General features: G+C 36.6%; 1 protein-coding gene and 1 pseudogene across 5 annotated transcripts in view; one reads left to right on the top strand and one right to left on the bottom strand.

Moving 5' to 3' along the window:
• Positions 1-16652, top strand: part of EPB41L5 (erythrocyte membrane protein band 4.1 like 5) — a 142589-nt gene that overhangs the window by 50936 nt on the left and 75001 nt on the right. For all 5 annotated transcript variants that reach the window (XM_042994259.1, XM_042994258.1, XM_007091163.3 and 2 more), the window contains 6 exons: positions 84-171; positions 1380-1468; positions 4238-4307; positions 9851-10020; positions 11202-11308; positions 13119-13146. In XM_042994259.1, the coding sequence (XP_042850193.1) occupies positions 84-171; positions 1380-1468; positions 4238-4307; positions 9851-10020; positions 11202-11308; positions 13119-13146 (552 nt within the window). The remainder of the gene's footprint in view (positions 1-83; positions 172-1379; positions 1469-4237; positions 4308-9850; positions 10021-11201; positions 11309-13118; positions 13147-16652) is intronic.
• On the bottom strand, positions 14635-15236 carry LOC102966867 (annotated as a pseudogene).

Here is a 16652-nt window from a genome sequence, read left to right as displayed (position 1 = left end):
TTTTGTATGTTTTCTTCTATTACCGTCCTTGGTATAGAATTTACATTTATTATTATTAAAAATTACTATTTTTTAAATTTCAGAGGTCAGACACCAGCACAAGCTGAAACCAATTATCTGAATAAAGCCAAATGGTTAGAAATGTATGGGGTTGATATGCATGTGGTCAAGGTAAGAACTGTGTTGTGATGATTTTTAAAAAGTTTATTCCTTCAAGATTGAAGGTAACTATGACATTTTTCAAAATTAAGGAGGGCATGGAGATGGTATAGTATAGCACTGGGTACTTTGGATGTGTTATAAAGTTTGAGATTAAATATGAAAATCTCACATAAAGTTACAGTATAAGAAAGAAGAGAAACAACCAAAATCTCCAAAAAGGTGTATCTGTGTTTTTAAGGTGTTACTATGTTTTTTAGATTTTTAAACCACTTTTTATTCTTATTAAGTGTAATATTCATGTAAAATTCATGTCATCTGGCATCACATAAGCTGAGTAGGCTATTTAAAAATTAAAATAATTCAGGAAGCAAAGTTGAAAATTTATAGCTTGAGAAGACTTTGATAAGCTGTAATACAGCTTGTATAATGATTTAATGTATTTCTAGTTTAAAAAGTTAAAATTTTCCAGAAAGACAGTTTTTTTAAAGTTTGTTTATTTATTTATTTTGAGAGAGAGCTAGTGTGTGTGAGTGCACATGTGTGTGGGGGAGGGGCAGCAAGAGAGGGAGAGAGAATCTCAAGCAGGCTCTGTGCTGTCAGCGCAGAACCGAACACGGGGCTTGATCTCCTAAACCATGAGATCATGACCTGAGCCAAAGTCAAGAGTCAGACGTTCAACTCACTGAGCCACCCAGGCGCCCCTAGAAAGGTAGTCTTTTTAAAAATGGTGATTTAAGTGGTGAATAGAATATAGGCAGAATCTGCAAAGAGCTTTCTTTGTTGTGGAAGTACACCTGTGTATTTTCAGTGATGACCTACCTTAAGACTATGGTGTTAGCCAAAGCATAAGAGACTCTTAAAAACTGAGAACAAACTGAGGGTTGATGGGGGGAGGGAGGGAGGGGAGGGTGGGTGATGGGTATTGAGGAGGGCACCTTTTGGGATGAGCACTGGGTGTTGTATGGAAACCAATTTGACAATAAATTTCATATATTGAAGAAAAAAAAAAGACTATGGTGTTAACGGTGAACTAAATGTATGCATGAATTTTCCTGAGAATGTTATTTTGGATATTTCTATTTGTTGAAAACATTTTGCATATTAATAGTAGCCTGTATATAGTTAATATAATTCAATGTGAAAATAAACTTTTGTGTGAAAATGTGATATCTGTCTTCTGCAAATAAAGTTAACATGTTTTGCTTTCCTTAAATTAGGCTAGAGATGGAAATGACTATAGCTTGGGACTGACCCCAACAGGAGTCCTTGTTTTTGAAGGAGAGACCAAAATTGGCCTATTTTTTTGGTAAGTAGAGTTAATATTACAGATACTTACAGGTTTTTTTTGTTGTTGTTGTTTTTTTTTAATGAGTAAAAACATTTCTTTCAAGTTAATACATAAAATAGAGTTTGGAGATCAAATAATTCTGAAAAGATAATAAAAATCACCTGTCTCCTGTCATACTCCTTAGCCCTTCTTAGTCCCATCCCCCAGGGGTAATTTTTAAAACTCTTCCATCCATTTTTTCATTAGTTTCAAGGTATGTCAATATACATCTCTTGATACATATTTTTTATTTCTACATGTATTAAATGTTCACATGGACACTCTCATGTCGTATAGTTATTACATCACTACTTTTAGGACTTCTTGTTCCACAGTCATATTACCCCATATTCCCTGGTGTGTAAGAGGAAAATATTTACCCCTCCTTTTAAGCTGTGCTTCTCTTTTTAGGTCCCAACTTAACTCATAGTTTAAAATTGTATTTGCATTTCCTATCAAGGAATAGATTTTACTTGGATTTCGTAGCCATAGTAAAGTTCTTCACATCTTGCCTGGTTTGTTCTAAAAGTAGAAAATCAGGAAATAGTGTTCATATTGTTATCCCTGTATCTGAAATGGTGGAGAACTTCCCACTGTACTGGTGTTATATACATGAGTTAAAGGGCCTCTATGTTGTTTACTTCTTCACAGCATGCCGGGATGGTTAGCTCAAAGCCCACCAGCACCAAACTCAATTTCTTATATATCCAGTTACTTTAAATATAGCCCAATAAGTTTATTTTTAATCATTTAGAGCCTTCCTGCTTTGCATGTCCCCCTATAAACTGTATCTGCCATCAGCTGGTCAGAGATATGACAAATCCTGTAGCTATAAAAGACACCAAACCACTACTGCCCTTCGGAACTCTCTGACCTAGAGACTTCCCGCTTGCTGCTGAATGGCATTGCATAGAAACCCAAACCCCCTCTCTGATTCCCTTCTCTCCTACAAGTTCCCTTGCTGTCTCCCCTGCTTTGGGGGTAGCTTTGTGCAGCCACCTCTGGAGGATCTCCTGTTGTCAAGGACTTCCTTTTCATGCAACCCTGTCCAAACACCTGTCAGTAAAGTTTGTTGTACAGTAGAGCTAGGTCATGATCCTTTCTTTCTGATCAGTCTGGAAATACTTGAACTCACAACTGGAATTACATTTTCTTTCTGTATAGGTTTTTGTTTTTCCTGGAGTTTTTGGCTTCCCCCTCAGTTTCTTACATCCCACACAGTGCTTTATTTATTTTTTTTATTTATTTATTATTATTTTTTTTAATATATGAAATTTACTGTCAAATTGGTTTCCATTCCCACACAGTGCTTTAAATTACCTGCCTTTGACTTATCCTTACGTTCTTTCAGATCCTCAGGGTTGCATTAAATGATTTTTCTGTTCCCGTTGAAATTGTCTGCTCTCCAGGCTGCTCTACAGCTTTTGTCTGTTTTTTCAGCTAGGATCCTGTATCTTCGTCCCATATTTTCCTTCCTTTTGTTTTTTCTGATCTATATCCTCAGGTAACTAACTGCCTAAGAAAAGCAGGGTGTAGGAGATAAATTGTTTGAATCCTTGGATGCTTTAAAATGGTTTATTCTTCTCTTATGCTTTCTTGGTAATTGGGCTGAGAATAGAATTTTAGGTTTGAAAATTATTTTCCCTCAAAAAGTTGAAGATAGATTTCATTTATTTTGGAATTCAGGTATCCATGCTAGGGACTTTCTGAGAGACTTGAGTGGAATACCTTCACAGTTGTCCCTTGATAGGTGAAGGAGCTTTGGGGCATTTATTCATCCAGTCTTTGAGTGTTAATTCTCTGACACTTCCAGCTTGCCCTGTGGGCAGATGGAACATACTTCATGGCCAGAGAATGCTGTAGCTGGAGAGTTGAAGAAAGCATCTTTTGTATCACTTCTTAAGGTTGTTGTGAGGATCTGTTGAATTAATACGTATAGTACACTTAGAAGGTTACCTGACACTTGATAGGCTTTATGTAAGTATTTGTTACACTTAAGTGCTAGTTCTTCCCCTCCTGCTCCACCTATTGTGCTTAGTTACTTACTATTTTAGTACAACTCTTGTAAAAAAGTTATGTTTTACAATTGTATTTTGTATAAGTTATATTTAAAAATTAGAGAGAATGAGAGTTTCATTGTTTTGACATTCACAGTTTGCAGAAGTGCAAAGTTCACATGTGGTAGGTTGTTGAGGATTTCAGTACAGGTGGGTGATAGAGTTGGAAAAGGGGCCATAAAGTGAGGTTTAAAAAACCTTTTTTCTTTTTTTTTTTTAAAGAGGTACTTCCTCAAACAAATTGATACAGAAAATAAAGTTGCAGGTCTTAATCAAAAATTTGTTTTCATTTATGCCTTTTAGAAAACCTTTATTGTCTGTCTGTATCCAGTTCCTATGCTGCTGCTCTACACTAGGCCTGGGGAATCTCTTGTACCATAGCTGGGAACCTATAAAATATTAAATGGATTCCTTCATTTTCTTTTTTTTTGTAACATTTTTACTGTCTGATATTTGTGCAGCATCAGTTTTGTTAGAGATCCTGCTTTTGAAATGTTTTTTTTCTGTTATCCTAAATATTTTTTTAGATTAGAGGCTTTGTTGGTGGGCAGTACAGGTAAAGAGGGTAAACACCCTCTTAATCAATTTACAGTTCAGCTGTTAGATGATTGATATACTGGAAATAACAGCAAAAATTTTAATTTAGAGGACATTTATTTGAAATCTGGCTTTTGTTCTAATATTGTTATAGGCCCAAGATAACCAGGTTGGATTTTAAGAAGAATAAATTAACCCTGGTGGTTGTAGAAGATGATGATCAGGTAGGAATTGTCTTGCATTATTTATTTAACAATGACTATGTTATGTGGTAACTCAAGTCTAATTTTTCTTTTCTTTTTTTTTTTTTTTTTTTTTTTTTTTTTTGAGAGAGAGGGAGAATGTGCATGCAAGCTGGAGAGGGGCAGAGAGAGAGAGGGATAGAGAGAGAGTCCCAGGCAGGCTCCATGCCCAGCACAGAGCCCAGTGCCAGGCTTGATCTCACAACCGTGAGGTCATGGCCTGAGCCGAAATAAAGAGTTGGACACTTAACTGACTGAGCCGCCCAGACACTCCTATTATTCTTTTATAAGGGTTTCCAAACTCATATTCTTTAATAAAATCTTCTCAATTAAGGCTTACTTTTTTTTTTTCTGGTTAACTGTAGTTCCCGATTGATAAACACAACATGAATGTGTCTCAGATGCATTATGCTAGGTGAAAAAAGCCAGACTCAGAAAATTATGACTTGTATGATTTCATTTATATGATGATCTGGGGAGGGCAATCCTATAATAATGGAACAGATCACTGTTTGGGATTAGGGAGAATGAGGAGGCTTGACTACAAAGAAACAGTAAAGGGAATTTAGGGGAATGAGATAACTTTTCTATAACCAGATTTTGGTGGTAGTCCCTAGACTCCATGCCATTTGTCATAACTCACAGAATCATGAATGAACTAAAAAAAAATAATAACTTTATTCCTTGCAAAGAAATAAATTGAAACACATATACATATAGATGGATATAGATAAAAGCAAGTTCAGCAATTGCATGCACAATGATGTGTGAGAAGGACTACTTAGCAAAACCTAAAAGAAGATTTGGAAAATTAGACGAAACAGTGATATTACTAAGTTTTATTACTAAGACAATGCAAAGGATTGCCCTTTCACCCAGCTTAGAAGGAAATTATAGAGGCAACAGACCATTTTAAAAAGAAATCTATTGAGGGAGCACCTGGGTGGTTCAGTCAGTTAAGCATCTGACTTTGGCTCAGATCATGATCTCATACATAGCTCATGAGTTTGCGCCCCACGTTGGGCTCTGTGCTGACAGCTCAGAGCCTGGAGCCTGCTTTGGATTCTCCCCCTCTCTCTGCCTCTTCCCTGCTCATGCTTTGTCTTTCTCTCTCTCTCAAAAATAAACATTAAAAAAAAAATTAAAAAAAAAAAGAAATCTATTGGGGTGCCTGGGTGCATTGGTTAAGTGTCTGACTTTAGCTCAGGTCATGACCTCATGGTTTGTGAGTTCAAGCCCTGTGTCGAGCTCTGTGCCAACAGCTCAGAACCTGGAGGCTGCTTCGGATTCTGTATCTCCCTCTCTCTCTCTGCCCCTCCCCCACTTGCACTCTGTTGTCTCTGTCTCTCTCTCGAAAATAAACATTAAAAAAAAATTAAATCTGATGGCACAGAGGATGATCATTGCATCACCAACAAATGAGTTAACAATGAGTCAGAAGCTGCAGATTTTGTATGTAAAAACTTATTTTACGATTTTCCTTTTTATGTAAGCACATATGTGATTGCATGATATTTGTATCGAAATCCAAAGGCATTTTTTCAGGAAGAATAAAATACAATTCTTTGTGATAAGGAAATATGGTCATAATTTAATTGGTGACACTTGTTCTTACTTGGGCCATAAAATGCACATTTTACAATTGATGGCATTTTAAATTAGATCTTATATCGTATTACCTTCTTGGATATCTTTTTGAAGGTATTTTACACACACACATGTGCAAATATGTGTATCTGTTCTTTTTTATACAGAAGTTACCATGCCTTTAGACTGTGTACTAACCCTTTTTAAACTTTACATTATAACTTTTGGAATATTTTCCATATCTGTATGTAGAATGCTTCTTTGTTCTTAAATTAAAAAGCAAACTAAACTGCATAGTATTCTGTGTGGATGTACCCTAAATTATTTAATACATTCTCAACATTTATTCACTATATATGCATGAATTTGTACATCGGCAAATATCTGTAGGATAGTTTCCTGGAGGTGGATTTGCTGGTTCAAATGGTTATGTGCACTTGTCCTAGATAACAGAGATCCTGTGAAGGATCAAACCTGTTTCTTCAGAGGGAGTTGTCACATTTTAATCTGAAAGGTAAAAAATGGAATTTCACTGTAGGTTTAATTTGTATTTCTGTTTTTATGGGTGATATTGAACATCTTTTCATATATTTTGTTATTTATATTTCCTTTTCTCCAAACTCTCTATTCATACCCTTTGCCCATTTTGTCATTGGGCCTTTTTTCTTACTGGTTTGTTTTGCCCTTTTTCATAGAAATTGTAAATACTGTATCTAATAGTTGTTCATCTTTTAATGTTATTTATTGTGATTTTTGCCACATGCTTTAAAAAAATTTAAATAGGCAAATTCATCAGTCTTTCATGGATTATGGAAGGGTTTTTCCTCCTTTGAGGTTATATGTTTCTCCATGGTTTTTTCTATGTGTATTTTTTGTTCGTCAATTTCACTGAAGTATAATATACATTCAGATAAGTGCAAAAACAAGTGGGCAACTTGTTGGATTTCCACGAACACCTATATGACCAGCACCCAGTTGGGGACATAGAATACTACTAGAATTATACACTCTTGTGCCTCCCACCAGGTATAGTCCTCCAAAGGTTTTTTCTTGTTCTTCTGACTTTACCACCATACACTGGTTTTTGTTTATATCTTAAACTCAATCTGAATGAAACCTGACTGTTCTCTTTGTGTCTGACTTCTCTTTATTTATATTTGTGAGCCTTCGCCCTCTTGCAGCTGGTTGCTATAGTAGGCTCGTTCTTACTGTTACATAGTATTGCTTTTTTTTAAAAAAACGTTTATTTATTATTGAGAGACAGAAAGAGATAGAGCATGAGCATGGGAGGGGCAGAGAGAGGAGGAGACGCAGAATCTGAAGCAGGTTCCAGGCTCTGAGCTGTCAAAACAGAGCCCAGCGGGGCTCGAACCCACAAACCGTGAGACCATGACCTGAGCCAAAGTTGGACGCCCAACTGACTGAGCCACCCAGGCACCCCAGTAATATTCCTTTTTACGTATAGATTGCACTTATTTATCCATCCTGTTGTTGATGGACTGTTGAGTTTAGTTTTCACTATTAAAAGTGCTGCTCTGAAGACTAGGGTATGCATGTGTTTGGTTTTAGTGGATACTGCCAAACTGTTTTCAAAAGTGTTGATACACATTTGCATTCCCACCTACAATGTAAGAGTTCCATTTGTTCTTTTTTGGCTAATGTTTGGTATTTTTCCTTGTAGCCATTCTGTTCATAGAATGGTTTTGTGGTTTTCACTTGCATTCCCCTGATCACTATTTGTTTAGTGCTTATTTATAAATTTATTTAATATTTAAGTATTCTCTTTTATGAAGTAGCTGTTCAAGTCTTTTGCTTATTTTTCTCTTGGGTCATGTGCTCTTTTTCCTCATTGAAGTTCTTATGTATTGTGGACATCAGTTCTTTGCAGATCTGTGTGTTGTAAGTATCTTCTTCTTGGCTTGCCTTGACTCCTTTAATAGTATGTTTTGGGTAGAGTGTTTCAATTTTAATGTAATAGAGTTTATAACTATTTTCCTTTGTGGTCAGTACTTTCTGTGTCTTCAAATTTAGGAATCTTTGCCTATATCAAGGTCATGAAATAACTACATATAGATAGTCATTTTAAAATATAGTTTAATTTGTAAAATATTTGAAGTGTACTGCAGAGTTGTATCAGAAAACCTGATACCCATTTTACTCATCTAGAGTAACATTTTTGGGATAACCATAACGGTGTATTCAGAGATATCTGGGTGGCTCATTTGGTTAAGCGTCTGACTCTTGATTTCAGCTCAGGTCATGATTTCATGGTTTGTTAGTTTGAGCCCGCATCAGGGTTCTTTCTCTCCCTCTCTCTCTCTGCCCCTCCCCTGCGTGCGCGCGCGCTCTCTCTCTCTCTCTCTCTCTCTCTCTCTGCCCCTCCCCCACTCGTGCTCTTTCTAAAAATAAATAAACTTAAAAAAAAAAAACTGTGTTCAGTACAGTGAGGTATAATCCTCTAGCTAGCCATCATTCTTGAGGGTGTCATTCTCATACTTCCTTTTTCCAAATATAAATACATCATAATACATGGTGGAATTGTTTTTGAAATTTACAGAAATCATATATATATATATTTGGCAGTTTACTTAGTTTACCTAAATAGGTGTAGCCATGTAGATATCAGTTCATTCATTTTAACCTATATATGGTATTTTATAATGTGAATAAACAATTGTGCATTTATTCATTCTTTTATTCATTTATCTTTTTTTTAATTTATTAAAAATTTTTTTTTAATGTTTATTTTGAGAGAGAAAAAGAGTGTGAGCAGGGGAGGGGCAGAGACAGAATGAGACACAGAACCTGAAGCAGGCTCCAGGCTCTGAGCTGTCAGCACAGAGCCCAACGTGGGGCTCGAACTCACAGACCTTGAGATCATGACCTGAGCTGAAGTTGGACACTTAACCGACTGAGCCACCCAGGCACCCCTCATTTATCTTTTTGTATCATTTTTAATGTTATTTACTGATAATTTGTTTTGGACATTTAGTGTTTTATTGCAATACTTACTATTATAAATGAGATTGTGAAGAAAATCTTTGGATATACATTTTGGTGTTAAGAAAATCTTTCTCCCTAAACAGATGGTAAAGCTTAATTGTTACCACCAGGTCCTGGAGCACAAATAGTTAGGTTCTGATTTCCTCTTTGTGACCTTGGGCTTTATTTCTTGAGCTTCAATTCCCTATCTATGAAATGGAGCTAATGATAATATCTGTTCATTGAGTTAATCCATGTGAAATCCTTAAAAAGTGGCTATGAATGTTAATTATTATTTGGATTCCCAGGAATATGGTTACTGTGACAAAGAATGTGCACCGTTTTTTTTCTTTTTTTTTTTTTTTTTAACATTTTTATTTATTTTTGAGAGACAGAAACAGAAGCAAGAGCGGGGGAGGGGTAGAGAGAGAGAGGGAGACACAGAATCTGAAGCAGGCTCCAGGCTCTGAGTTGTCAGCACAGAGCCCGACACGAGGCTTGAACCCACCAACTGTCAAATCATGACCTGAGCCGAAGTCGAATGCCTAACTGACTGAGCCACCCAGGTGCCCCAAGAATATGCACCTTTTTAAGTCTGTTGATATATATTGCCACATCTTGTATGATCCTTTCCATGATAATTATATATTTATCCAAAGTATGGCAAATAAAGCCTTATTTTTATGTTTCTCTAAGAAATGAGATCATGTAAGTAGAGATGACCCTCTTAGGAATAATTTTATATTGGCTGTGAAAGTGGACAGCTTGATTTCAGCTCTGCCTTTTTATGTAGGTAGCTATAGAGAATGTCTTAGTTTCCGGGAGCAAACTAGATGCTTTATTATTCTGTTCTTGGTATTGCTGTGATTGTATTTATAGCTGAGTAACAAGGGACAGAAAGGACTGTTTAACCTAATAATTACCTCTCTTTACATCCTTTTTTTTTTTTTTTCCAGGGCAAAGAGCAGGAGCATACATTTGTCTTTAGATTGGATCATCCAAAAGCGTGCAAACATTTATGGAAATGTGCTGTGGAACATCATGCCTTCTTTCGCCTCCGAGGCCCAGTCCAAAAGAGTTCTCATCGATCGGGATTTATTCGACTAGGATCACGATTTAGATATAGGTGAATGTCAATATCTGCTTTCATAATTTTCATATGAAAGAATATCTGTTCTTTCATAAAGCAAAAAGTTTAGGCTGACCTCTCATTTTACAGATGTAGAAACCAAGGCATAGAAACAAAGTGGTTTCCAATGTTTTCCACTGGCCAGATTAAAAGACAAAGTAGTATTGTTATTGGTTGTAATTTCATTTTTCTTAAAGTTTATTTTTATTTATTTTGAGAGCTACAGAGAGCAAACAGGGGAGGGACAGAGAGGGGGAGAGACAGAATCCCAAGCAGGCTCCATGCTGACAGCGTGGTTGTAGTTTCTTGAATAGCCAATGAAACATTGTAATGATATAATGGATTCTGTATCCCTCTTGACATTTACTTTATATATTAATCATCCATTTAAATTCATATAATAAGAGTTTTTAAAGAGTCTCCATCCATTAGCTGAATACCATATAGAAAAAAGGTATTGTGCGCTGAGTGGGAAATGCATCTGAGTAACATTTCTGGTCCTTTATAAAAATGAAGTTATTTTTATAGACTCCTTGTGTGTTGGTCATAAATTAGAAATGTTTTGGTTTACCTGAGAGTAGATCATTAGGAGTTTTCATCATGTCATGAGAGTCACTGTGATTTATAGTAGGAATGGATACTATTCCATATTGTTGATAGTTGATTGTGTGGGTGGGATTCATGTAAGTAGAGCTCTATTCTACCTATATTAAAAGTGAGGAGGCATTTTCTTAACAGAATTTAAATGCAAATCAAAGAGAATGGGAAATAGTTTTAAATATTTCTGGAAAATTATCTGAAAAATGTATCACAATTAGAATAAATAACAGAAAATCTTGAGTTAATTGCATATTTTGCATGAGGTAAATGAATAAGGAGGGGAAAAGAGTTGCATAAGAGTACAGATATTCCAAACTTACTCAGTATATTCTTAGTTATATGCATGTTTAAGAAAAAAAACAATATAATTTGTACGTTGCGTATTTCGCACAAGCCTAAAGAGTAGAAGCATGATGTGGTAAAGACAGACATCAAGCCTGTTCGTAGTAGTTCCTTCAGGATGAAGCTCAGGCGGGTTCTTTTAAGAACAGTCTTAATATAGACTTTTTCTCATGTGTATCTGATTACTGTAGGCCTCAAATTCTCTTATTCTTGTTAATATGCCTCATTTATTTTAGTGGGAAAACGGAGTATCAGACCACAAAAACCAATAAAGCAAGAAGATCAACATCCTTTGAAAGAAGACCCAGCAAACGATATTCTCGACGAACTCTACAAATGAAAGGTGAGATGCAGTCCTGTTTCAAAGGACAGTTCTTCCTTGACAGTCCGTTGTGTGCTGGTATTGTTTGCTTGAAAGGAAGTTATCTGAACCTTAAGCTTATTCCAGTCAACTAAAGTACCCTTGTTAATTAACTTTGGTTATGACAGAATCAATATAAGAAAATGGAAAAATTGCTTATGTTGTTGCTGAGATTAAACTTTGTGTTAATCCCAGTTCAGACACTATTTTGAATTTGTGTTCAGTTTTTGTTTGTGCTATTTTAGTTCTGTAGATTAACACCTTCCCTTCCCTTTTTGACTTCCTGATTTTTGCATTTGTAATAATCTCTCAGGGCGCCTGGTGGCTCAGTCAGTTAAGCATCTTTTTTTGTTTGTTTGTTGTTTATTTATTTTGAGAGAGAGCACGCATACAAGGGAAGAGAGGGGGTGAGAATCCCAGGCCAGCTCTGTGCTGTCAGCGCACAGCCTGATGCTGGGCTCGACGCTGGGCTTGATTTCACAAACCCTGAGATCATGACCTGAGCTGAAATCAAGAGTCAGATGCTTAACTGACTGAGATAACCAGGCACCCCAAGCATCTGACTCTTGGTCTCAGTTCAGGTCTTGATCTGAGTCTTGTGTTCAAGCCTGAGTTGGGCTCGATGCTGGGTGTGGAGTTTACTTAAAAAAAAAAAAAAAAAAAAAAAAAAAAATCTCTCAAATGTCTTTAAGAACTTTAAAAAAAACCACTGGTTTACGATGAATACATTTTAAGTAAAAATTATGCCAAGGGGCATCTGGGTGGCTCAGTTGATTGAGCGTCCAACTCTTTGATTTCAGCTCAGGTCATGATCTCATGTTTGTGGGTTTGATCCCCAAGTCCAGCTCTGGACCGGCAGTGCAGAACCTGCTTGAGATTCTCTCTTCTTTTCTTTCAGCCCCTCCCCCACTTGTGCACATGCACGTGCATGTGCTCCCTCTCTCTCGCTCTCAAAATAAACTTAAAAAATGTTACTTTGTATAACATTATAATAAGATTCTGTTAAATAGTGTTTAAATTTATTGTACATTTAATTTATGTAATAAAAAGCTTGATTTTAAACTAAAACTTGTGTTTGGTTTTGAATCTGAGTTTGTATCAAAATACAGATTGAATTTTAAGTATATCTGATGTTAAGGTCATCCCAGTTGTCCAGTAACATGATCTGATGTTTGACTTAAAAAACGATTTATATTCATAAGTTTTGTGGCTATAAATCAAATAATATATAGCTATTAATGAGACCATTTTAGTTTGTGATGGTTTAAAACCCTGAGTTACCTCTCATGTTCTATTTTGTTGTCATATAACTCACTCTAGGAGGCTTGCAGGTGGTTCTGTTTTAAAAGAAGATGGTATTTATTTTATTGCTTTATTTTTAAAATGGAAATAATTGTCACTATTGATTTTAGTGATGTGAATCCTAGAACATTTTGTCAAAGGAAGGTTTTTAAATCTATAGTTGGGAAACATGGCTTGAAAAAACAGTCCTGGATGCCTGTGTGATTAAGCATCTGACTCTTGGTTTCAGCTCGGGTCATGATCTCACAGTTCATGGGTTCAGGCCCTGAGTTGGGCTCCGCACTGATGGCGGGGAGCCTGTAGGGATTCTCTTTCTTGCTCTCTTTCTGCTCCGCTCCTGCTTACTCCCTCTCTCTCTCTCTCTCAAAATAAATAAACAAACCTAAAACAACCAGTCTAGATTTACTTTTATGAATAGTGAAGCAGCTTACCATATAAGAGGAAACTAATGGGATGTTTTCTTTTCTTTTTCTTTTTTTCCCCATGTCAGCAAGTACAGCAAAACCTGAAGAATTCAGGTGAGTAGTGTCTTACAACTTAGGAACATGTTTTAGAATTCATGTAGTTGCTGTCATTAATTAAACAAATACTTGTTGAAGACCTGTCAACGTATTAAGTTGTTCCTTAGCATTGGGAATATAGCAGGGAACAGATGTAATGCCAGATAAAATTGACAAAGAAAAATAAAGCAGTTTAGAAATAAAGACTGGGTTGGGGGGTGGATATACTATTTATAATGAGAATGACCTACATTTGTTATTGGCCTGTGACTGAGGATATAAAGATGAATAAATTAGGATTCTTGCACACAGGGAGCTCAAAGAACAAAGTTTTATTTGCAGATAAGCAATTAATTTTATTCCTGGGATAAACCCTACTTGGTCATGGTGTATAATTCTTTATATTACATGTTGCTGGATTTGGCTCACTAACATTTTGCCGTCAGTGCAGAGCCCAATGCGGGGCTTGAACCCACGAACCACGAGATCATGACCTGAACCAAAATTAAGAGTCAGACTCTCAACTGACTGAGCCACCCAGGCACCCCTCCTCATTCATTTCTAATTTTAGTAATTTGAGGGTCCCCTCCCCATCCCCCCCACCTTGGTTAGTTTAGGTAAAAGTTTGTCCATTTTGTAGGCTGTTTCAAAGAACCAGCTTTTGGTTTCATTGATTCTTACTCATTTTTCAAGTTTATTGATTTTCTCTCTGCTATATTATTTCATTTCTTATGCTTGCTTTAGGTTTAGTTTGCTTTTCTTTTTCTAGTGTCTTAAGGTGGGAAATTAGGTTATTTGAGGTCTTTATTCTTTTTTAACATAACATTTATTGCTATAGATTTTCTTCCAAGCGCTGCTTTAATCACATTCTGTAAGTTTGGTATATTGTATTTTCATTTATCCCAAATTATTTTCCTGTTTCTCTTGATTTCTTCTTTGACCCGTTCGTTACTTGGAAATGTGTTCCTTGATTTCCACATATTTGTGAATACCTTAACTATTCCTCTCTTATTTTTTTTGTGTGTGTGCTTTTATTCCACATGGTTAGAGAACATACTTTGTATGATGTTGATCCTTATAAAGAAACTTGTTTTATGGCTTAGCATATGGCTTATTCCAGAAAATGGTCTATATGCACTTGAGAAGAATGGATATTCTGCCGTTATTGAATGTTATGTTCTGTAAATGTCTGTTAGGTCTACTTGGTGTAATACTGCTCAGGACTTCTATTTCATTGTTGACCTTTTTCCTAATTCTATCCATTATTAAGAGTAAGGTTGTGAAACCTCCAATTACTGTTGCTTAGTTGTGTATTTCTCTCTTCCAATTCTTTCAGTTTGGGGCTTTTGTTAAGTGCATATGTATTTATAATTGTTTGACTCTCTTATTATGATAAAATGTCACTCTTCTTCTCTAGTAATTTTTTTGCTTTATTTTTTAAAATTATTATTATTGATTTTAACATGGCCTCAACTTTATTGAAATCATCAATATCCCAGGCGCATTTACCATTTAAAAAAATCAATTTAATGCTATCAAAAGGTGATAATTCGATTTAATCCTGTTTGTCTTCTCGCCACTGTCGTGAGCCTTCATTCCAGGCCACATAAACAAAAGGACCAACATCACATGGATGATGACCACCGCAACAATAGCAGCATAAAAATAGCTGTCCTTATTGGACATCCCAAAGGCACCTTCAAAAGCATAAGATTTAGTCGTGAAATACAACCCACGAGGTACAGTGATCATTAAAGCTGTGAAGAACAGGAGCGTCTTCAGGGTAGATGCTAATGAACTTTCATTTTTTTCTTTTTTTTTTTTTTTCTTTTTTTAACATTTATTTATTTTTGAGAAACAGAGATAGAGCACAAGCAGAGGAGGAACAGAGAGAGAGAGAGAGGGAGACACAGAATCTGAAGCAGGCTCCAGGCTCTGAGCTGTCAGCACAGAGCCTGACGTGGGGCTCAAATTCACGGACCATGAGATCATGACCTGAGCTGAAGTCAGTCACTTAACCAACTGCGCCACCCAGGCACCCCTGAACTTTAATTTCTGAAGTCGGGCGGCTGTAGTGCATTTAGCGCTGCTTTGTCAAGGTGCTCCATGGTGCAGCCAAGTCTACAGCAGGTGATCGGAGGCAGCGGGGCTCAGCGACCACACTGGGTCTGCTCGACTGAAGGCCCACAAAAGCATGCCACGCTGGATGTGCCCTTTAGTAATTTTTTTGTTTTGAAGTTTGATACAAGTATTGACAGTCCAGTTCTCTTCTGGTTGCTTTTCTCTCTCTTTTTTTCTTTTGTTTTTTAAATGTCTGACTTTATTTTTTATTATTTTTTGAGGGAGAGAGAGAGTGCATGTGTGTATGAGTGGGAGAGGGTCAGAGGGTTAGGGAGAGAGACTCTTAAGCAGGCTTCACAGCCAGCGTGGAGCCTGTTGTGGGGCTCAGTCCTATGATCATGAGATCATGACCTGAGCCAAAATCAAGAATTGGAAGCTCAACCAACTGAGCCACCCAGGGACCCCTCTTCTGGTTGCTTTTCCCTGGTATATTATTTTTATCAAATTTGGGAAGTTCTCAGCGATTATGTCTTCAGATTATCTTTTTGTTCCTTTCTTCTTCTTCTGGGACTCCCATCACATGCACGTTGCTACATTTGATGGTGTCCCACAGGTACTGGAGTCTCTGTTCATTTTTCTTCATTCTTTTTCTTTCTGTTACTCAGACTAGATCATCTCAGTTGACCTGTCTTCAAGTCATTGATTCTTCAACCTGCTCAAACCTGGTGTTGTGTTCTTTCAGTGAATTTTTAAATTTCAGTTCTTGTACATTGCAACTCAAGAATTTCTGTTTGATTCTTATGTGTAAAGTCTCTGTTTAATGGTATTATCTTTTTTTTATACATTTTGAAATACTTTCATTTTTTTTTTAAGGTGTATTTATTTTTGAGAGAGAGATAGCATGCACATGTGAGTGGGGTAGGGCCAGAGAGAGAAGGACAGAGGATCTGTAGCAGGCTCTGTGCTGATAGCAGCCCAATACGGGCTCGAACTCATGAACCATGAGATCATAACCTGAGCCAAAGTCAGACACTTAACTGACTGAGCCACTCAGATGCCCCAAGTGATATTTTCTTTTTATGGAGACAGTGTTCCCAACTTACTTCTTTAGATTTGGTTTTTTCGTTCTTGAACATCTTTAAAATAGCTGATTTAAAGTCTGGATTGCCTGGAGAGAGCTCTGTCTTCTTGGCTGCACTCACGTGAAGTAAAGCTTCCACCACCTTGAACTTGGGGGAATGGGGAAGGGGAGCAAATTGTGGCTCAAATGCCAGACTCAGCTCTGAGGTTCAGTAGATTTCCTTGAATAAATGGTTTATTCACTGATGTATGCTTTTTAATGATTGTTTTTTAATAATTTTCACCAGCTAAAATGTTTGTTTCACAGGCGGGAAGGGTCCTCAAACCACCATTCTAGAAGTCCTACTTTTGATGACTCAATTTTAATAGTGTATATTACAGTG

The sequence above is a fragment of the Panthera tigris genome, chromosome C1, assembly GCF_018350195.1.
Source record: "Panthera tigris isolate Pti1 chromosome C1, P.tigris_Pti1_mat1.1, whole genome shotgun sequence".
Classification (NCBI taxonomy): Eukaryota; Metazoa; Chordata; class Mammalia; order Carnivora; family Felidae; genus Panthera; species Panthera tigris.
The sequence above is the reverse complement of the archived record's forward strand: the minus strand, read 5'-3'. Positions and strand labels throughout refer to the sequence as shown.